This window comes from Diprion similis, chromosome 10, assembly GCF_021155765.1.
Source record: "Diprion similis isolate iyDipSimi1 chromosome 10, iyDipSimi1.1, whole genome shotgun sequence".
Classification (NCBI taxonomy): Eukaryota; Metazoa; Arthropoda; class Insecta; order Hymenoptera; family Diprionidae; genus Diprion; species Diprion similis.
Window position 1 is genome coordinate 13,059,213 of NC_060114.1, and position 23,313 is coordinate 13,082,525.

The 23,313-nt window shown below is 36.0% G+C and overlaps 2 protein-coding genes and 1 long non-coding RNA gene across 8 annotated transcripts; 1 reads left to right on the plus strand and 2 right to left on the minus strand.

Moving 5' to 3' along the window:
• Positions 1–1,535: 1,535 nt before the first annotated feature.
• LOC124411949 lies at positions 1,536–18,329 on the minus strand. Its single transcript, XR_006929721.1, has 3 exons — positions 18,319–18,329; positions 13,976–13,999; positions 1,536–1,596 (listed from the first exon to the last, which is right to left on the minus strand). It is a non-coding gene; the product is annotated as an uncharacterized LOC124411949 (long non-coding RNA).
• LOC124411947 (tyrosine-protein kinase CSK) lies at positions 1,599–20,161 on the minus strand. Of its 3 annotated transcripts, XM_046891506.1 has the most exons (8): positions 19,782–20,159; positions 10,553–10,608; positions 9,085–9,476; positions 6,705–7,358; positions 6,118–6,313; positions 5,373–5,459; positions 5,169–5,261; positions 1,599–4,961 (listed from the first exon to the last, which is right to left on the minus strand). In XM_046891506.1, exons 2-8 carry the CDS (start codon positions 10,580–10,582, stop codon positions 4,866–4,868), a joined length of 1,548 nt encoding a protein of 515 aa, XP_046747462.1. In that variant the 5' UTR covers positions 10,583–10,608; positions 19,782–20,159; the 3' UTR covers positions 1,599–4,865. The 3 variants fall into 3 exon arrangements, with proteins under 3 accessions (XP_046747462.1, XP_046747463.1, XP_046747464.1); XM_046891507.1 differs by lacking the exon at positions 10,553–10,608; XM_046891508.1 differs by lacking the exons at positions 1,599–4,961; positions 5,169–5,261; positions 5,373–5,459 and adding an exon at positions 5,585–5,726 and having other exon boundaries at positions 19,782–20,161.
• Positions 19,928–23,287, plus strand: LOC124411948 (soluble lamin-associated protein of 75 kDa-like). 4 transcript variants are annotated; one of them, XM_046891512.1, is made up of 5 exons: positions 19,928–20,046; positions 21,839–22,019; positions 22,117–22,297; positions 22,857–23,036; positions 23,149–23,287. In XM_046891512.1, exons 1-5 carry the CDS (start codon positions 19,991–19,993, stop codon positions 23,271–23,273), a joined length of 723 nt encoding a protein of 240 aa, XP_046747468.1. In that variant the 5' UTR covers positions 19,928–19,990; the 3' UTR covers positions 23,274–23,287. The 4 variants fall into 4 exon arrangements, with proteins under 4 accessions (XP_046747468.1, XP_046747466.1, XP_046747467.1 ...); XM_046891511.1 differs by adding an exon at positions 21,346–21,629 and having other exon boundaries at positions 19,933–20,046; positions 22,857–23,287; XM_046891510.1 differs by having other exon boundaries at positions 22,857–23,287.
• Positions 23,288–23,313: the final 26 nt, after the last annotated feature.

The following is a 23,313-nucleotide window of genomic DNA, read 5'->3' on the forward strand; positions in this document are numbered from 1 at the left end:
ACAAGGGAGATCTGAGCGTGAGCAAACAGAGTCTGGATGAACTGAAGACTAGAGAGTCCGTTCAGTTGTCAGCCGATAACGTGGTCATAGTTCTCGACAAGGTTCCGGAATCTGAGAGCAAGAAAATTGATAATAAGAAGACGAAGGTGAAGCAGAAGAAAGAAAAAACTAGTGGCAGGGATCGCGGTCGCAATAAAAAATCGGAGGAATCAATTCCAAGCGACTCAACGTACGACTCGGGGACAAGCATTTCGTCGAAGAGTTCGGTAAATGAAGACGATTACGACGATACGCAACGGGTTAGGAAACAGAAGAGCAAATCAATTCTGAAAGGTGCTTCGAGAGGCAAAAAAAAAACTACGATTAACGAAAATCTTACTCCCGAAAATTTAACGGAGGAAGATAAAGATTCGTCGATAAAAAAGGAAAAACAGATCAATGTGGCTCTGCTGTCTAAAATTTTTTACAATCATTCTGGGATAAATGGAAAGTCAGCATCTCTTCTGGAAGATTCTTTAGACTTGCCGATCATGATGCGAACTGAAAATGAATCCCGTTGTTACGTAAGTGACAGTCAACACGATTTGGACATCGTAAACGAAACGAAAAACGACAAATTAGAGACTGTTCGGAATTCAAAATCAACAACCGATTCGAAATACATTTATTCAATGCCGGATTCGGACAACAATGTGTCGGCGAATAATTCGGCATCAAGTCAAATTCGAGCACCGTTTGAAGATCGGTCAAATAAAAGTGACGCGGTTCGCTTAAAAAGTAATTTCGGCACACCGAATTCAGTGCTCAGCAAGGGAACGAACGTTGTAACACGTAGAGGAACACTGAAAGGGGGCAGGTTCAAAGATAATAAGGAGAACACAATAGCATATTCGAATGGTGAAATGTGCTCTATTTTGAGTAAAAGAAATCAAGACAATCGAACTCTGCTTGGCAGTATCAGCTCGATGGACAAGGAACACCGGAAGAGTCGCAATCGCAGGTGGAAGTAATACGGCTCTAGTATGTAGCCAAAAGTCTTAATGACTAAAAATTTCCAGTCAACATCACCGGATCCATCTGTCAGTAAAAGCCGATAAATGCGTCATCACCTACGAGCTTGCCAACGTCTTAACCGTTGTCAGCTGTCATTGAAATAGTTCAATCGCAGTTATGTACATTATCGAGTTATGAAAGTATCAAATAAACTGATGACTGATAAGTTTTAGCTATTATTCAAGAGTCATGCGAATTTCATTGCACGTAAATTACAGTTTCCAATCAGTTTCGCAGTCGAAACTGACAGACAATCTGGATATATGATGCGATCTACTACAGGGAAGAGATTGTGTACGTTATTTCGAAACGCAATCCAGTAAAGAGTAAAAGTTAACTCAAAGTGACCAAAAATTCGAATTTCGAATTAACTCGTTTTCCAACAGTTCACAATACCATAAATAAAACAATAAAAGGATTTTCAGCGCAGCTCTTACACTCTTTCGTGCAATAATCTTAATTCTCATTCTTTTATTCTTCTCTGTTACAAACTATTGATGTACTTAAATCAGATTGAGCAGATACATTTTGCAACTGTGTTTTCTTTTTGAATAACTTAATCTGTTTCGTGTGTTTACAAGTGAAATTTCAGCAGGTTGCACACTTTTGATTATTGGAGCTATGTATTTTTATTTTTTCGATCAGATCGAAATTTTATTCCAACGCAAAAATTCGTTGCGATTACTTTTTAACATTAGTAGAAAGTCTTAGCTACCAAATGAACCAATTCAAAGCCTTTGTGAGAAAAAGAAATAAGTTATAATATTGAAGACTTGATTTGCGCAAACCGTCATTCAAATTCGGAAGATTGAGAAGTAATCCGTTAGCATCTTCGTACTTGGAGTAAATTTGGAGAGAAAATATCAATTATACCTTACATAATGTATCCATTGGCAATTATTATTATTTTAATCTTCCATGTATAATGTCATCATTCAGACTGGTAAATTGTTCTATTTTTCCCCGTAATTATAATACTCTCAAATATATATAATATATCAGATTCTTCGAATAGATACGATTCATACTTTATGTAGCAACTACATGTGAAATAACTAGATCAAAATATTGAGACCCCCTGCTTTCCACATATACATAATACCTGAAAACTAAACGTACGTGTAAAGTTACACCCCTGAAAGCGGTACAACAGGACCGACGACACGAAGCTTACGCTACAAAGAAGGAGAGTGAATATCTATATCTACTACATTAAATTGTCACTGAAATTTTATAATGTTTATATTAGACAGTTTCCGATATGACAAGTTTATTACGTCGAGTCTATACTACAATTTCTAACACAGAAAAAGTAAAAATAAATAAATTATTTATTGCACACGAGTACCTACTTCAATAAAATTCTCTTTTACAATAATTTTTCGTTTAATCTCTCCCAATTCGTAACGTACGCTGTACACGTATGATGTACGAAGCTTACTTTCATCTGGTGACATACTTGTACATGTATATTTGGATGATAATGATTCGCAATGACAGTGACGGTGATGATAATAATAATAATGATAATGATAATAATAATTTTATGTTAATATATATATTAAATTTCTTACCATCTAAGGAATTGGGTAAATACATTGCAAAATGATCAGTTAAAAGTATAATAAAATTACTTGAAAAAAAAAAAGAGAACGAAACTACCCGTAGATTGTCCGCAATTGAGCAGTTGCAAACAATTAAGGTATCGCTTCGGCTAGAAAGTAAAAACTGATGTATAAATAATAATAATATTAGTAATTATAATGAGTTTAATAATAATTGCAGTAATATGATAATAATAAAAATGTACAAGTATGGAATAAAAAAAAAAAAAAAAAATAACACAACAATCATGATATAATGATCGTCATCCCGACAACAACGAAACTGACGAATTGTTGGAGGGCCAAAACAAAATTTTCGATAGCAATTATACAATTCCGTAGTTTCGTAACATGCTCATCATTCTCGTACCAGGTACTGTATAAATTAGGCGAAAATCTTGTTCAGCTGCAGGATGTCCAGTGACGTAATTGAAATTCGATTGCAGGTGAGACGGTATCATTCAATAGTAACAGGACGCAATCAGTAAAATGAAGAGCATCGAGCAATTTCTAATTCTACAGTCATAGAAACATCCTGCACGTATAAATATACGTATATACGTGTATGTATATACTATATATCAAAATACATAATATACATACACGTATATATACTTATGTATAATATTGTGTACCTAGTTAAACTTTGTTAAACTTTCTTAAACTTTGAATTATATGCTTCTCGTCCACTTTTTTACCCGCAGACACAGATTTAATATTATTTATAGTGATTTTACAGATACTAATGTGTATGCACATATATGAATATTGTAATATTGTTACATGTGCATGCACGTAAATGAATATTTACAATTACATTTATACAATTAATCGTTAAAACAGGTAGGAATCAAATGTCCAAAGAATAAAAGTTGCATTTTTAACATTGACACTTTTTTAGTTCCGACGTAAGGTAATTCAGACAATTAACCAGAAGATTTCGCCTCACATCAGATTCAAACATACCAAACAAATCTCTATTCTCGATACTAAAAGAACAAATACGAAGTCAAAAGTCGTGTTAAATACATTCTAAGCTCATCATACGACCCAAAGATTCGCAGTTTCGACCTTATTTTTCCCCTGCGCGTAAATGACTTTTTCTTTATCTATTGGACACTTGGAATTCTTAAGACGTTTATTTCTCTCGTTTATTGTCGTTACTTAAAAATGGTTACCTAAAAGACATCTTTCAGTTGAATTCTATTATTCGATACAACTTCTTGGCGTATTATATCGTCTCTACAGAATGTCTTTTCAAGACACATTGCACCTTAAATAATTCTTTAAAACGACTTTTATTCGAACACTGAATTAATAAAACGTTTCTGCTTAACAAACTTTGACCTTGCTTGTGCGAAAAAATACCTTTTAATTAAACGTGGAACGATTCTTTTTTTTACCATTCTTTTGTTCATTGTCACCCGCAAGGTCTCAGAAATGCTTCGTGTATCTCTCCATCCAGGACCGAAGACATCTTTTGTCAGGTGAAGTTCTATTTTCAAACGTTGTTCTGTGACGAATTTTGGATTTCGCATTGTCTGGGATATAAAACAATAAGTATCTCTTGACATTCCGAGACTGTGAATGGTGAGAAGAAATTAATTTTATTTCTACTAACCGAAAAGATGGCAGGATGATGATTGTTCTGGTTACAACTATTCTACACTCCCACAGATTGCAGCTAAATTCCATCTCTACTGTATACATTCTCGCAATATTTATTTGTTCTTTTCTTTTCTTCCTCTAAAATCCATCTCTCGATCCTTCGCCTCAAGCGGGAATCTGGCAATTGTTACGATAACATCTTTCAAGTCAATACTGTCCTGTCGATTCATTCAAAGAAAGGCACAATCGATGCAGATTGAGCTACGTCCGTGTATAAAAATCAAAAAGATCCCGGATACGTTTACAATATAATGTGTGAACTAAAATATCAATAAATTACAAACAAACGGAAATAAAAAGTTTTCTTACTCCGTTTTCTCTTTTATACAATTTACAGTCTAGATTACATTTTTCTAGTTTCTTGGCTTTATTTTCTCTTGATTTTTTTTTCCGAGTATTTAGGAGGTATCCCGTCATCTACCAACTTTCGTATTGCCACTGCGATGCTAGATCATGTTTTCACATACACGTCGTTTCCTCACTTTTGTTTCTCCTATCCGTAAAGTTTAGTCGGAACATTTGTTCGATTTTTACTTCATCTCAATTTGCGCACATAGTATATTCAATTTTCAGCTGCCCAAGTTTTACTTTGATGTCGTAAAAGGTTGGTCTCTTTTCTGGCTGAAGATCCCATGCCTGAGGAATATAAAAAAAACATTAAAATATGTATTAGACACAAATAGATGCAACATGGGAAATGGATCGATCAATGTAATCCAGACAAATTCAATGTCTTTAGTCATCTTCTTACTTTTTCTTTTCTTAAATCGTCTATATTCGTCCAAATATTGAAATTTTCTATGCAAAAAATGTTCAATCAATTAGCAAAACATTTTCAAATACCTGTCTCATGATTTCGTAAACTTCAGGTGGGCATCCATCCGGTGGTTCCATTTTGTAGCCTTTTTCAACACACTTCACAACATCGGCTAACGGCTGAAATGGTTTCAAAAATAAATGATTGAGTATAGTATTCATTGCCTAGTTAAACAACATTATTTTCCTTACAAAATCAAGAAATGAAAAGTGGGTTATCATGATACTCACAATTCTAGGATATGGTACTCTGCCAAAAGAGTAGATCTCCCATAAAAGAATACCAAAACTCCACATATCCGATTTGTTCGAAAATTTCTGCAACGATATAAATTACTGTTGTGTATGTGTATGTGTATGGTGTTCTTTGTCAACTGGATTAAAATGAAGAGAAAAGAAAATTAGAAGAAAATAGAGAAAAGAAAATTAATATTTACCAGTATTTATCAAAATACCCAGCCTAATAAATCGCATTTCGTGATTAGGGAACCCGAATAAATTTTGACTCACATTTCATTTCGCGTCCATACATTAGATTCTTCATTTTCTAAGCAACTCGATCAAGCGACAAACAATCTCAACTATCTGGATTAAGAAGAGAAAGAGAATATTGAGAAAATATGGACAAGTTAACAATCGTTAATTAATCGTAATAATTTGTCAAATGGAATACAGGCGAATTTCTTGGATAAAACATTCTCTTCCTCTGCTGAATAAGCTTCTGAAACTTGAATCAACTGAACAGTATAAAGAAATTGGATGAGTACAAACAAGTGCAGAGAAAGACACGTCAAATAATTATTTAGTTTACAATTTTTCTTGCTTTCGCTTTGCAGTATAGAGAAGAAAATTCTGTCGATCAGAAAAAAAACACAAGTATAGAAAAAGATTGCTAAGATTTAGAAAGACAGATAAGCAGAGAGAGACGCTTGCGATAAGTTGGTACAATCATCACATAATTTAGAGATGAACTCACGTTGTTCCTGAGAGCCTCAGGAGCGGTCCATTTTATGGGCAGCTTCCCAGCATCAAGAGTGAAGTTTTCATCACGTGCGAGTCCAAAGTCAGATACTTTCGCAGAGTTGTCCTCTGCAACAAGGACGTTTCTTGCGGCCAGGTCTCGATGCACAACATGTCTTGATTCCAAATATGCCATACCAGCGCAGGTATCACTGCAAACGAATGCAAACAGTTCAGGTGAGCACAATTGTTATAATCTATAGTTATCTCTGTTGCTCTGTTGAAGAAATCCATGATATTCATGCATGCATAAAAATCAGTTTGCAAAAAATATAACAGAGCGATGTGAAATTTTCTGCAAATCATGGATGTAGAATCCAGCGCATATAATAGTCCAATTCCGTAAACTGAAGTATTTACCGCAGTCGTTGAATGAGAATTCGAACAAATATCAATTCTACATTTAAAAAGCTTAAGACTATTTTCTCAGGTTATCTAAGTCACTATAAATCACACTAAGATGGTATAACCCACATTCCCATATTTTCCAAACCATCTAGTCGTTTCATAATCAGTCGCTTCAAAATTCCCATAAATACTTACTAGGCAAAATTAATCTGATCCTTTTTCGACACGTGAAGTCTTCCCCTAGATCTGAGGTAATCGACAAGGGATCCTTTACTCATATACTCGGTGACGAGGTACATGTGCTGATTGTTGAAGACGAGTCCGAGCAGCTTGACAAGATTATCGTGTATAAGGGAGGTCATGAGACTCGCTTCGGCCAGGAACCTTTGGGCGGCCTCGCTGTTGTCTTTGAGCATTTTTACCGCGACCCTTTCCCCTCTGTAGACCCCTAAAAGGACGTCACCGAACTCACCCTTCCCTATGCACTCCCTCAGTTCAAGTTCGTGGGTCTGTATCACCCATCCAGCCTCGACGAAGGCCTTGGGATCAACGCAGAAGTCCTGCTTACCCTGTTTGGGAAGCGACTTGGTGAGTTGGGTGCAAAGGCCATCGGCATCCTGCTCGTAGTGCTCAACTAGGAGAGCAAGGTTTTCGAAGAACTCCTCGTCGTCGATGGTTAGCTGGTTGTTTTTGTACTTTACTCTGTAGTGCTCGACGCGGCCTTGGAAGCACACACACAGCGTATAATCGCCAGGAAAATTCGTCGACTCTCTAACGAGGAACAGACCGTCCTCCCTTGGGCGCAGCAGCCTCTCCGCAGTTTCTCTCGATATCTTGCCGTGGAACCAGCTGAGGAATTCAAGCATTACATTTTTATGGAAAATATGATTGTCTTTTACTTTCACTAAAACATAAGAATTCTGATTTTCTGAATAAAATATCATACTATCACGCTGTGTTAGGAATGAATTTTTTTTCTGGTCAGTCATTAACAAATCCTTTCACATTTTAATGTGTCCACATGCCTTAAATGAAATAACATCACCATTTCCAGTCGACTAACAACTAAAGATCCCACATTATGCAAAATGGTTTCAGCTTTTCCAAGAGAAAAGGACAAATAGTTGTAGTTAAACGCTTTCCCCATGTCCATTTTCATCATTTGAGAAGTGAAAGTCTGATTGAAATACCCATTGGTACGTAAAAAATACGGTATATGACAATGTTTACCGTACAATCTCATTCACAATTTAAGTTTACTTGTGTCAGTAGTTCACGGTGGCTACTTTGTTCGGAAAAAAATTCGATGAATTTTCTCTGACCAGTTATCCAACTTTACCTGACTACAGGTCTTATTGTCGTTATTAGTGCTACGAATCCCCAATTAAAATACCCCCAATACTTCATTTCATTTCATTAAAAATTCATTAGGCAATTCAACAATGTAAACAAAAATTACAGGAGAACACATCTAAATATATATATGTTTAACTAGGATGATCCTTATTTAGGGCTCAGACGAATTTTTCATCATTCACCCGTAGCGCGAGTATACATGGTGTGCCTAGGAGTGCAGCTTCTTTCTCCAAAAAAATTTCTCTTTCGCGCTGGAGTGCACTTAAGTAAGATGTGTACCAACGGCGCCAAAATACCCTAAATTGGTGGTGATTAATTGCTGTGACGTTGAATCTGCGTGGGGAAAAAATGAGCGAAACTTTAGCTTCGCCAGAAAAATAATTCCCTAACAATATAGGGATTTCTATAGACAGTTGGTACACATCTCACTTAAAGGCTATGACCTAGAAGAAAGTTAAGTTTGGCACACCATGTATACTCAGACCACATCGTTCACTTGCCAAATCGGCTCCCGATAATAAAAAAATAATCCTCTGATTTTTCTCGATTTTTTTTGCAACTCTCTAACCACTTCCACCAAGAAAGTCGATTTCCCCATTTAAAATATAGGTGTTTCGGTAACATTCTCAGCATATATTTTACTGTCAAGAGTGATAATTTCTTTTCAAATTTATTTACTCTATTTCAAATAATTAATGGACATTGGTGCTACAATCTGATAAACAATTCACGTTGTGATACCAGGAAATTTAAGAAAATTGCACACCCTCTAAATCTGACTTCGTTTTACATTTCGTGGATGTGCAATTCGTCTATGTATTATGTACGCTGAACGATACTGCATGTTTGTAATGCTGAAAAGTTTTACTTCTGCCACGTGTGGTTGCCGCCCATGCTTTGCTTTCAATAATAAAATAAGAATTTTTCAATGATCTTCCCAGTCATTCATTAGATGTTTGGTAATCTCTGTTTTCCTTGACAAAGTTTAAAATACCCTGACATTTTCCCTATTTCCTGAACAATTTCTTGCTCCGTCATTTCTCGGTTTTCCCTGACTATGGCCGCCATGGTGCTTGAAATTCGTATCAGGAATTCCATGCTCGACACATAAAACTTTCCGACATTACATTTTGCAGGCACAAGAAGACCCCAAGAAAGAGTTGCTGTAATCGCGGAATGTCCATGCATTACAAAAGCGTATATCAAGGTTCAAACTTACGGCATTGCGTTCAGCTTGACCTCGTGCCTAGGGTTGTTCGTCATGGGTGTCGGATTGGCAATGTTACCCGAATTCGAGGCCATTATGACCGCAGGTGTTGTTAAATTACCACCATGAATGAGAGATTGCGTGACGTTCGTCGACATCGAATGAGGTGTCATCGTAGGTGAAACTGGTAACGGGGTCACCGTGTGCAAATTTGACGAAGCTATATGCTGGGTCGTATTTTGGCTTAGGGAATTGTGGGAGGTAAGATTCGAGGGTATTGTGTGGTGGTTTTGGTTCCCATCGAGCTTCGCTTGGTGAGGTGTCGCCGATATATTCGGATATCCACCTCCTGTGTTGTGATACGTCGGCATCACTGCGGCTGCCACTGTCGGCTGAATCAACCTCTGAAATCATTCGTCATGACTGAGATAACGTATTTTGCTTATAAGTTAAGAGAGTATAAAACAAATCTGAAAATGTCTTTTATACAGCGTCTAAAAGCGTATGTTCCGTACACAAAGTACCCGTTTCTATGACGGTCGAAGTGAGTCTGCTAATGCGCATGCGCGGAGTAGGAATTAAAAGTGTTTTTTCTGTACTGCGTGCATGCGCAGTCGCGAACTAATTTTACATTATGCAACTTTAACCTCAATTTCTTGTTTTGTGAAAAACGCGTAACATACTCTTGTTCTATAAAAGATCGTGTTCAACAATGAGGCAACGGTTTTTTCGCAAGCGTATTTGCGGTACTCGTCTTCGGCTAGCAAATATTGCAAACTTATATACGCTCGACCCGAAAAGACCGAGTTTGCCTCCTCGCTACACAATATTCTAATTTATCACAGGTGCATGAAAAGTGGGGCTTTGCGTTGCAGTTTAGCGGGACGAAAGTAGCCGATATCACCTTAGTGTCGGAAAGATAGGTTCGCGCATGCGCAGTTCGCAATTGCTTCACTTTCGTCCCCGTTTGTTATAAAAACTATCATGGATGCGTTCCGAAATTAGCTAGGCGCAAAACTCCCTAGGACAGAGGCAGAGCTACTGATGAACTCGGAAACGCAAGTGATAAAAGATTGTTGACAGCACTGGGAGCTAATATCGATACGCACCCTAAAAATCACGATTCATGAAACAGTAAGTAAGCTGGCTACTGATTTACATAAGCTCTCATTGTCGAACAAGAACTGGCAAGCGAAGTCTGCAGAGTCTCAAGTTTAAAGATGATATTAAATACATTATAAAGATATAATACGAGAGACAAAGTAAGTGAAAAATTCCCCGACGGCATTCGTGTTCGATTTATCTTCTCTGACAGTGATTCCTGCAGCACTTCAACAGCGCATGCGGTGAGATAACCGCAGACTCGACAGAAAGCAACAGCCGATCAGTTATTATCGTCAACTTCCTCTTTGTTCTCTGTCTCCATCTTCGCCATATTTGCATCTATTCAGATATCACTGATCTACCGCGAATTACTCACCAGCGTTGAATTCTGCAGATTTTGGCTCATTATCAACGATGGCGGGCGACCATTATCTACAAAAATAAAACAACGAGACTTGAATCTATTTGCAAAAAAGATATGAGGCTTCAACACAGTCATAAGTAATATTATTTTGTAGCTTCCCCGAATGAGGCTACATTTTGGCAAGGCTACTAAAGGTATTTCAATTGATATATTGGGAATGTCACTTTGCAATGCGTCATCTGGTGGAACAAAAATCAAAATAATGCAATCAGGCTGACAGTTGACCGTTGGCGGTGTTTTTTCGTGTATGGATAGTAGAACGGGTATAAAGTTGATTATGTTTAATTAATTTATTCTACACGAGTAATTTGAAACCCCAAAAATTACGATTCGCCTTCATTAAAATTAAAAACTGAGGTTATGTGGTGATAAAATGGCGTCGGGAACCAGTATCTGACGTCATGAGGACATTTCCCAATATTCGTAGTTAAATTCGATCAAATAATTTATTCGACAAAATGAAATATCAACTATAAAATGTCATTCGATTGGTTCAAAATTGTTAAATAATATGAAATTTTCTTCCTAGACAGTGTGAACATTAAACACAGCTGAAAATGATGGGAAGAATCTCAATGACATATGTAATTAAACAATCACTTATTGCATTGTTACATTCACGTAAGCATTACGTCAAACAAACATTGCTCATTGTCAGTTTAATTATAGACAAAGAGGAAAAAATTTCGCGTAGGAATGGGATCAAAAAAAAAAATGGTAAAATATAATTTTAAAATCCGGAATCACCAGATCGCTGATTTCTGGCTTTGCCTGATGACGTTACCGGATAAGATGTGTAATCACATAGTTATTGCTCAAGTTGATAAGAAAGACGCATATTATATACATATAACTGCGTATTTCATTCATCGCATTGCGTAAATTTATACCAAGATGCACGCCTACGTACGTGTATGCAGATTAATACGTGCACCAATTATGCAAACTAGTCTCTCGGCCACTTTTGCTGCTCATACACGCCATATTGCCAGCTGACGAAGAAGCGGAGAAGGAGAAGGAAGAAACTCTCTGCCGATGAATATTTAATTAGGTGTTTAATTAATCGCGAGCTAGGTCTTAAATCGATATGCATGCCTATAATATAATAATTTTCATGGAATTCCGAAAGTTTTCTATATAATTATTCCTAGCATAGGCCAGACTTTCACTCAGACGTGAAGACGTAATATTATTTTCGTTTCGTTTCTTTTCATTTTTCGATAATAATTTCTCTACGTCAGATTCAAGAACGTTCATAAGTTAATAAGTTTTTTATTATCGTGTACATACATTTATGCATGAATGTATGAAGAATTCCATGCGAACCCGATCAACGTCTGACCCTCACCGTTTCTATTTTTTTTTTTATTCAATTGCTCAATTGTTTACAAATACTTTCGTGGAATTTAAAAAGAACTTTTTTCAAAATCACTTTAAATATTCATAACTAATTGAGCAGTGGAATAAAAAATCTGAAAAAAATTCAGGGTACTTTTTCAGAGTTAAGACAATTTGAAAAACTGCTTGAATATTAACAATAACTTGAAATTTTTCTAAATTTCATTTATACGAACAATCGGTTGTCTCAATTACATAATCGAAAATTTTCAAACCTTATTAGTGATTTTGAATAATTCCATTAGGCAGACAAAAAAAATTATTGCATAATCTATCGCGAATATGCTTATAAATAAATTGAAAGAATCACGACGACGAAACTGGTCAAGCGTATCACCACCTCGTTGTTTTTTTTCCTCCGTAATCAAAATACATTCTAACTTTCTAAATAATGATAATAATTATCGCGAGGTAGCCGGGCGATGTATCATCAAATATAGATATAAATAGGATACTTATCCTCTATATATCAAGTGCTATCTTCCCTTCTTGGTTTTTTCATTTTTCTCTTTTTTTTCTTTCATTTGTTTACATATATACTTAATAAAGATAACACAGAGCGCCACAGGATTGTGTTACACCTGTAACGGAAACGTACATCGATTGTGCTATAGATAATGAAAACAAGTGTATGCGCTGCTCAGATATTTGTAGATACATCATGCGAATTCCGGTGGCTACCGTTATCATCATAATTACATCAAGCCATATATGGAGGATAAATTAGCTTGAAAGGATTGAATTTTTGCAAAATTATTGGTCTGATTATCACGTAGCGATCTGAAATCTGAAGAAGAAGCCTGCATTTTTATATATTATACAATTTTATCTTGTTTTAATTTTTTTCTATTTTAATTGTTGTTGTTCTTTTTTTTTTCTTTCTTCTTCTTTTTCTAATCGGATCAACACATTTTTAAATTAATTTATTCAATCGTAACGATTCTTTGACGATATTTATAACATTGTGTGATATAAATTATAACTTATAATGATACGAGTGATTAAGAATTGGCAACTTTTCAGTAAAAGCCAATATACGTTGTAAGATTTGGCGAAGAGTTTGCTTGATTCGAATTAAGAAAAGATCGTTTAAATTTTTGCCTTATTTTCAAAATCTTTAAATAACTTCTTGCATTGTAAAGTGTTATATTTACAATAAAAAATTAATTTTGTAAGATTAAAAGCGCTCAAAAATATGGATAACAGTGAATCGCAAAAAATTCAATTATATCAACGAACATCGAAAACATGTATGTAGAATTTTTACACAGATTCCAACTTTCCTGATAAAGAAAAAAAAAATAAAAAGATTTGGGGGGGAAGGGGGGGGGGAGGACAACAAACCACAATTAGATAGCTGAATAAATAAAAGATGTATTGAATTATTCAGCGAGCGTTTTTCCTTGGCATCAGCAATGACGTCAGTTATGTCACACGAGAGAAGAAGGAGAAGAAGTAAAAGAAGAAGAATTAGAATTAGAAAAAGAAAGAAGAAGAAAAAGAAGAGGATACATATGTAATAATAAAATTTATACGTAGGTGGAGGACGAATGGAAGGATTGAATATAAGGTGAGGACTCGCAGTCCGACATACTAATACATCTGAATCACCTTTACGTAATCTTAAGTGACCATTACTCGAGATAGAGCTAGACTGGCAAACTAGCACGCACCCATTTTTTGTGTCACTTGAAATTACTATTTTATCCACACACCGCGCGGTGGTATATACGCATACGTGTTAGGGTGGGCCAAAAAAAAAAATAGTCATTTTTTTTTTCGTCCGCCACCGTGAAAATATCGTTCAAGATGACGAAAAAAAAAAAAAAAATTCTGTCCAAGTTTGAGCTCTTGATATAAATATTAAAAGATCCTCGATTAAAAATTTATCCATAAATTTATTCTTTCAATTCATCCGTCGTCGAATTTTTTTTTTCTCTCATTTTTTCCAGCATCACTTTGAAGCGTGTAAGACACTTTTCTTTTTTTTTTATTTTTTTTCTTTTTTTTGGCTTATTTGAAAAGAATGTTTTTTACTGCTACAAAAGTGAAGATAAATTTCTTTCAATTAAATTTTACCCCCTACTTAAAATTATTTATTATAAATACGTTATAAACGAATAGAATTCCTAACCTCAATATTTGTTGGATATGAAAATAAATGTTTTCTTGAATTTAGTTTTGGTATTTTAAATTTCATACTAATGATTTTATAAATCGTCGATCGCGTGTTAAAAGATAGAAAAAAAAATGAACAAACAACCAATCAAAGAAAATGATTCGACCACCGAATTTTTCTTTCATGCTCCGAATGTATCTTTCATCCACAATTGGAAGGGTGAGCTCCTAGGGACATTTTCTGACGGTCGCGATTGGTATTGCGCCGGCTGCTCTGTCAGGCGGTAACTGTTGGCCAATGAAATTCGAACGACTTGACGCACGCGCATAAAGTGCGCACTTTCCTCGTGGACACACGGTATGTACGCACTTTGGGGGCACGCAAAGTGAGTTCTGTATTATGTATGAGCCTGCACGTATGGTTTCAAGCGAGTACCTATCACGTACTCTTACACGACATCGTTTGCATGCTGTGTGACTGAATATATATGTATATACGTATATGTATATATATTATATTCTAGTATATAGGCGTATGTACGCAAGTGTGCGAATTCACTTCCATTTAGGTGACATCATCATAGTCATCGCCTTCATGATGCGCACTTCGTAAGTAGGTATGAGGTACGCTACATACATTATGCATCTAGATGACGCGACAGTAAGTATAGGTATGTTTTATAAATATGTGAGGGCGGGATTGATATTCCGAATTTGAAAAGTTCTGAATTTTTTTTGGGCGAAATTTGAATTAAAGAAATAAGACTTTGACGAAATATCAAAGTTTCGAATGGTTTAAAAGTCAACGTTCAATGTTATGAAATGAGATAATTCCGAAACTCCGGCAAGTCAACGTTCCGAAAGTGCGAAAATGAGAGAATTTAAAAATATGTAGATTTAAAAAAATTTCTAATGGTACGTTGGTGTAAACAACAACTAGAATAACAACAGCAACAACAACGGAGTAAAATGTCTGAGATAATATAGTTGTTACAGTAAATAACAAAAATGCAATACGATACGTAGTAAAATTAGGGACGATATTTCTTTTCACCCTTATCATTTCATTTGTTATTCTTGGACACGCATCACATTTTACTAATCGCAAATTGTCATGTATAAAACATATAATGACGTAATGTTTGCAATGATTTCGACATTTTGTGATTAATGGATAAAATGAAATTCCATTATTGGCTTTTGTAATTATATATATAATATATATCTCGTACTAGTTTCAATGATAAAAAAATAATTATGAGGACGATAAATAATAATTCTACCATATCAAGGACTCGAATAGTTTCCCCAAGTGTCAATATTTCTTAAAAATTTTATCATTGTACGAGTATCTCACCATCAGTATGAGAAGCAACATAATATTGTTTATATTTTTCCTCGACACTGTTTATCAACGACTCTGACTTGCAGAAAATGACATAAATAATGATTTCGCGTTTAATTTATCTTTCCAGTTATGTAATTCACGTTTCGATTACGAATTTCATGTATAAATAGTAACAATTTGATTTGTAATAAATCTGGAATACAAGAAAAAAAAAAAAAAAAGACTTCAATTTGCAGGAACGCAAAAATACGTATTAAAGAACATATATATAACACTGCATAATAAATGTAAAAAGGGATTCACTCGTTCGGTATTCTTAACAGTACAAGTTACTGTACAGTGACCGAGAGTAAAACCCGTAACATCTGTTGTCGGCGTTATAAATGGCGTTAAAAATGTTTGATGTGTAGTACAGGTGGTTGAAAGTTGATGATTATTTTCTTTGTGTTTTTCATCATTTTTTTTTATCTGTCTTCGCGAAAAGCGACTCGTAACAGCTTGCAGTGACAAATAAAAAAACTACTACAACAAAAGTTTAAGATAATTATAAGTTTGCATCAATAATATTATTTTTACATCATTACACATAGTCAAAGGCGAAAACGAAATGTTTGCTATGCAATTTCATTTGTTTTCGTTACTACTTTTAAAAGCAAAGATTTTTGGCAAGTATTCGCGGTAGCAGCTAAAACAAGATTCTTATTTTTCAAATTCGTCACGATGACGACTGATTTTCTTTTTCAAGCTCCGCATTATAGAGTTTGAAAAAATTTCGATTAGCATAAAATTTTTAATCATTTGTCAGACGCTTCGACGTTATTTACGTTCAATGTTGTTGTTGTTGTTACTTTCTTTTTTTTCTTTTATTTACTCCCTCGAGTGTTATTTTTATAAAAGTATTAAAATAACAATAACATCACTTTTTACCGTACTTTGGTATACGTATAGTAATCGAAAATGAAGTATTATTCAGAACGTTAAAATTGTTGTCAATTGTGAATAAATTATATATTTAAATAAAGAAAAAGAAATCAAAGTAATTTCATAATACAAAAACATATCTTATTTTCCCTCATTTCTTTCCCATCAAATAATTATAGCTATCGCTATATGTATACATATATATGTATAGGAGGGTGTTATAGAAAAAAAAATAATTTACGATTTTCCATCGTGGCATCCCCTAAAAAGTTTGTTCAAGTTGAAAGATTCTGTAAAAAGATGAGATGATCAAGATGATTTGATTTTTCTACAGCTAATTTGCCGGAAGACTGTCTTCTTCTTCTTCTTTTTTTTTATTTCTCTCTCTCTCTCTCTCTCTCCTTGTTGAAAATAATTAAACAGCATGATCCATCCTACCGCGGTGTCTCTCAATTTCACCATCATTATATTACACCTTATATCCATTATGCCCAAGACTACCTGCGTCTATTATTTCTCTCTTCCTTCGACCATCCAACAACATACCGGCAACAGTTTCCGGTAATCGCGTACGTATAAAACACAATTAACAGATTTATTTTTTACTAATTAAAGGAGTTCGCACGAAGTGCAGGGAGGTTTATAAAAGTAACTCATGTTAGAAAAAGAGATACATCCGCTTCGATTTTTCTTTTTTTTTTTTTTTTTTTTCTTTTTTCCACTTTGCCTCGCCTGTCCTTCGCTTCGTTTCTCGGATTTTCTCTTATTCTCTCTTCTATATATATATATATATATATATATATATATATAAGTGTGTGTGTGTTATTTTTTTTATGTTGTTGTTGTTGTTGCTATTACTGTTACCATTGGTATCTACTCGATGAAAGCGTTACATATTTAATGCGCACATGCCTGCTGCAGAGTATGTGTATGATATAACCAAGAGGGAGCAGCGCGACTTTCGCGTTCGTTCATAGACTTCTCACACCCACTCAAGAGGAACAGCAGACATGATACACAGGCGGATAAATACTTCGTCGGTATTTTTGTGGTCCGTGAGTATTGCGTTTATACCTAGTAATAGGTATTCACCGTATCCTCTGTGACTCTGTGCCAACCATCGCAACCTCGTTGCGGCTTTACACATCAACAACGTAGTGTAAGAATTCGAAGAGGGATAAATTTAGATTCGACGAGGAAGGAAAGAGAACGAAGATGAAGAAGGAAAACACATCTGGAGAGTCGAAGAGATATAGATATAGATATAGATATACATACATACATATATACAACGCAGGCAACAACCTTGACCTACCGAACATATATTTCTTTCTTTTCGTATGTATTATCGACAAATCAAAATGGAAAATAATATGAAAAATAAGACACCACAAAAATTTACCCACCTAATTGATAAGAAAAGTAAGAAAAGAATAGAAAAAAAAACAACGATTACCGAAGAGTTGAAAAACTATACATTCGATTGGAGAATAAACGAGGGAATAGACCAGCAGATATTGGATCGAAGACATGTCTTGTATTAAGGGGGTGCCCTGGTCGATTTCGACATTGTCGTGTATATCTCCAAATATGGAAGTCCACGTATCTCAACCGCGAGAAAGTGTTACACCCTTTGAGTCAGAAATTATTGTGTCAAGTCAACTTTTACAACAAGATAGTAGTCTATGGTTTTTAGGGTCCCTGTTTGCGAATCTGAGTCCAGATTTTGGAACTTCAAGATGGCGGATCCAATGTGGGGGACAAAAATTTCAAATTTGATCGAATCGATCAAAAAACTCTATGCAGGGGTTTTCGGAGTCGCTGGTTGGATTCGCAACACTGAAATTTCAAAATCTAAATTCAGATTCGTAATCAGTAGCCTCAGTGTTACTCAGAACTATCACCTCGAGACGAGTTATCAAAGGTTTATAACAACTTGATCTGGGGCTTCTGGAACCGTCAAGTCTTATCATTACCATTGTCATTATTATTTTACGACCATCGTTAATCGTTAATTGATTAGGGTTTCCTTTACGCACGTGTTACAACTTCCTTGGCTTCTTTTTCGGAAAATTTTTTCTCCAATTAAGACTCGCGTGTTGATAATAATTTTCACCCTACTCACGAGTGGTGAAGTCTTTATGTACAATATTTCAGACGTTCGTCGAGACCGTCGTGTGCAGACGCAGGAAGAACTCGACTGCGTTAACTGACTGAGCACTAAACCGGCCGAAGAAATTAAGAGTCGATATTAACGGTCGTCGTTACGTGCAGGCGTAATACTACGCGGTGAAATCGTATGATAATTCCATTCCTCAGTTCGATCGCCAACGCGATGTGGAAAAAGTGGTTTTTCGATAAGAAGAAAGAGAAAAGTTCCTCTCGCCCAATCTGCAATTCGCGCGGGCGTCGTTATAGCGTTGTTATAAATCTTGTTGTAAATGTATTAGCCAAGCAAAAATACCGCTGATGGTTTTCATTCTCGAATTTCTTCTTCTTCTTCTTCTTTTTCTCCTTTACTTCAATCAAGAACGAATTCCGACGGTTCGGTGGTGAAACGCGAAGGAATTCCAAGACACGATATAAAATTCTCTGGCGTTTCTATCTTTTCTTTTACTCTCTCACACACGCTCTCCTTCTCCCTCTCTCTCTCTCCCGCTCTCTCTTTCTCTCTCTCAAGGTCGACACACCAAATTCCATGGTGGGAGAATTCCGTGACTGTCGAAATTCCACGACGACTGAACACCCTGGTTATTGACGCTTGTTAAAAATCGTAAAAGCGTGAAGAAGGCGAGAGCCTGCACCGAGTCGTCGAGGTCTAGCGACGGGTAAGCGAATTTCGAGAGATACTGCTGCTGCTGCTGCTGCTGCCGCTGCATATTCCGTCCGGTCAAACATTGAATAAAACATAACGAATTCTCGCGCAAAGTGCCTGCAGTAAGTATCAGCGGGCTGCGGAGAAGCGAACATCGTTTGTTTTTACGTACCAAGGCAGTAAGTACGTACTTCGAAAAAGGAGAGTGATAAGAGGTATGCAAGGAAAAATATCAGACCCTTAAAGGGCCGGTCGATCGAGCAAGAGTCAGGAAAACAGGGGGGGAAACGGTAAGAAACAGGTTCGAAAAACTACGGGGTTGCAGTCGAGAAGAGGAGCAGAAGAAGCAGCTTCGAGATCTTCTCGCGGTCGCTGCGTAAACTCGGTTGACGATTAGAAAAAAAAAAAAAAAAAAAAAAAGCAATTCACGAACTTCCGACGGAAGACGAGGTCTGGTGTTGTGTGCACACTCCAGTGTGTCGATGGGAGTCTTTTGCCTTCTATCCTCGTCTTGTTTAAAGTTCTAGTAATTCTGTTTATATCGTGTTGTTTACGGATGAACGTTGTTTCCTGTACATTACCTGTTAACTAAGTGGAGTCGTGGTTTCCGCGCTCGGTTTTGTTCGTCGAGGGGTTAAACCAGCCGGACACTTTTACCCATCCACTTGACACAGCACGACACCCGACGAGTATTCACCTCGGACGTCAATTGTACCGCGACGTCGACACAACACCGTAACAAACACCGTAACACTGCATAGAGAACACCTTCGACTTCTGCAAGAAGCGAATGTCACACGCTCATCTCGACTCGTCGGCCATTTTGCCACAGAGTCTAGGTATCTGGTATGTAGGTGGAATTGAACGCTACATCCACTGTAATATCCGACACCACTTTGCGCCCACTTGGTTGGCAGCTCGCCGCTTACATTAATTCCGCCTGGCTGTTTGGTTGGTACTGAAATAATACGGCGCGCTCCGTAATAAGATTCCACAGACTGTGCAGCCTGCGGCCATCTTGCGGCCTCCGAGCGAATCTCGGCGCGACGCTCTATCAATAAATTCTCACGCCGCGCCGCAAGGTGGGGGGAATCCCAGATTCACGGGCGTTCTTTTTTCAAATTAACATGGATGACTTAGATTCCGTTGGTCCTGATCTAATATTTCTTTGAATAATTTGGCGAGTCTAGACATGAGCCGTTTAAGGGGGGAGTATAGTGAAATTTTGATATTATCGAGTTTTCCTCCTTTAGACAAAATTTAGATCATGGTAGTGTGTGTCCTGAGGAAAAATTTCAATCTCCTGCGATGAAAGTGTGTGTGCAAGGAAATTTTGGCCGAAAATTTCCAGCGTACCGTTTACAAAAGTTCCTTGCGCATACTTTCATTGCAAGAGATTGCAATTTTTTTTCCAGGACACGTACTACCATAATCTAAATTTTGTCAGGACGAATTTTTGATGACATTTTTTTTTTTGGCATTTGAAAAACAAAAAACTCGACATCACCGAAATCCCCCCTGAATTAGGTAAATAAAAATTGTAAAAAGAGAGAGAAAAAAAGTGCTTGAATGTTGCTCCGTTCTCAAACGAACCGAGTTCTTCATCACCTGAGTGAACAAAAATAAATTGATCATTGATATTACCAATCAAAAAGAATGAAGAATTTTACGACGAACGGAATTGTCTCAATGCGTGATTTATATCTCTAAATAGGAAAAGCCGTTATTTTGCAACTATGGAATTGTTTGAAATTCAGTAAACCTGTAACAAAAGAAAATACACTCATATTTCGAAATTAAGCATTGTAAAATCAAGAAAATAGTGATTTTTCCCCCAATGATTCGTTACAGTAACGTTATATTTACTTCAGTCTCGTGTAATACTGAGAATCTAAAATAAAGCCGAGAACAGATGACAATATTTTCGTCAATATTCATAAATGAAACAAAACGTAGCTAACACGATAAGAACCACAGTAACAGAGATTATTTTCCCTAAATGAATCTTGAATCTGAAAAACTTCGCGAAAAACAGCTAATGAATGTATATTCAGGCTCTGATAATTGGCCGAGTCCCTATATCTGTATATTGTAAGACTGTATTATAACAATCGTATAATGACTGATCACGTTATTATTTTTGAGGGGAATACCAGCTGATGTCTCGCCAATTGCTTGCAATATTGCACATATGTAGACGTACGTGTATACGTATAATCACACAAGGTGAGGCAGTGAGTCACAGTGGTTTTGGAAGCGTAATTAATGGCCAGCGTTGACACTGTCTCGTCGAAGTTTGCAGCACATGCGACCCACTGCATACATATATAAATGCATTAATCTTGCGACAGAAGCACTCATCTATATAGGTATATTACAATGGATACTCTCCAGGGTCGCTTTCTACACGATTCAATGTTATGCCTAAGGTGATCTTCATGCATTCGCATTAAATCCTCTTATACCACACGATATACTCGTAACTATACAATCAAAAGTCTGGTACCTATATGTATGATGCAATGCTTACCAAATACACATTTAATAGTCAATTATTTTCAAATTGCAAAAAAATAGTAAATACGCTGCAATTTAATTTACGAATATCATTTTATTGCAAAGTACTGTACCGTTTTAGCTGTGGTGAAAGCAGAGAAACGATTGGCAAGCGGTTAAATTTATCAGAGTACAAAATTGAGGGAAACATTTCGCGTCTGGACTGCACAATCTGTGGCAAGTTTGTCGCGATGAACATCGGGGGTGATGTAATTAATCTCGACGGAGTTATTGACGGTGATCGCGATGATACTTGGTTGGAGGTTGTAGTAAATAAATAAATAAACGATTGAATTATGATTGCTTATAATTCCGTATCTACCCTACGTATCTTTCACATATAAGTATTTTGTTTATCAGGCTAAAACAGGAAAGGAAAAAATCATCTACTACGCATTGTGTCAGATTATCTATTTAGAGCGTGATTCACCAAGAGAAGAAAAATATGAATCGGTCTTTGCTTTTGCCGACGAATCTGACTTAGTTATGCTTAGATGGAAAAACGGTCGACCAATCGGATTTTTCACACTCAAGCAAAAAGGTAATACACCTCTAGGTAAACATACCAATCTTGATGAAATCAAAGACTAAAAACCCATATGTATCGGAAGATGATGTTTGAGCTGGTAGCAGAAAATGTGATCTTTGAACTGATCATATTCAAATACAAAAGTTGATTTTTGTTCGATATTTTACTTCAACATTCATTTAGTACAAGAAAATAAGTCAAACAGCTTGGATGGTGCTTTCTGTGCTTCATGATCGAATAATTGACGTGAAACAATCAGCTGATAACTCAGCATGTCGCCATCCTGCGGAAATATATTTTGCTATAAAATTATTTATAAAACATTGTTTTTGTCCGCAAAAATTTAGGCCCTACTTATTGCCAACCAACAACACAACTTCATAGGGATAAAAATAAATAAAAATAATCTCTTAAAGAAAAATTGTTATTTAATAAACCTTATAAAAGTTCCGCCACGCACAGATTCGACACAAGTTGGATTTCCCCTTGATTAGATGTTTAAGGAAATTTGTCATCGACCGTAGAGAGGTCGAAGAAACATAAATATTTGCTGACATTGATTTTTTTACAGGCACTAAAATATTTCCTGAAAGTGAAGTGGAATATGCGATGCCAATGCTAGATACAGCCTACATACGTTCAGAATATAGAGGTAATGGAATCGGCACTGAAATTATAACGAAAATAACGGGGATGTTTCCAGACGAAGACATTGGCTTTTCACGTCCGATATCGGATGGAATGTCGAAAGGTTTTATTTATTCATTTATTTGTATAAATCGATTAATCATTCACTTCAAATATGTTATAACTTTTATTTTAATTTTTTTCATTCTCTTTTTTCTTCCGTCCTCGCACTGCAGTCTTGGCGAGATTTTTGACCAAACGCAAAGAATATCGTTTGAAATTTTGGGAAATCATAGACGGCGGTAACGAGGGAAACAAAAAATTGGTATGGTTTGGATTGCAAAATAAAAAAAAAGGTTAATTATATTAATTTTAATTAGAGAAAAGGGGAAAAAAGAAAA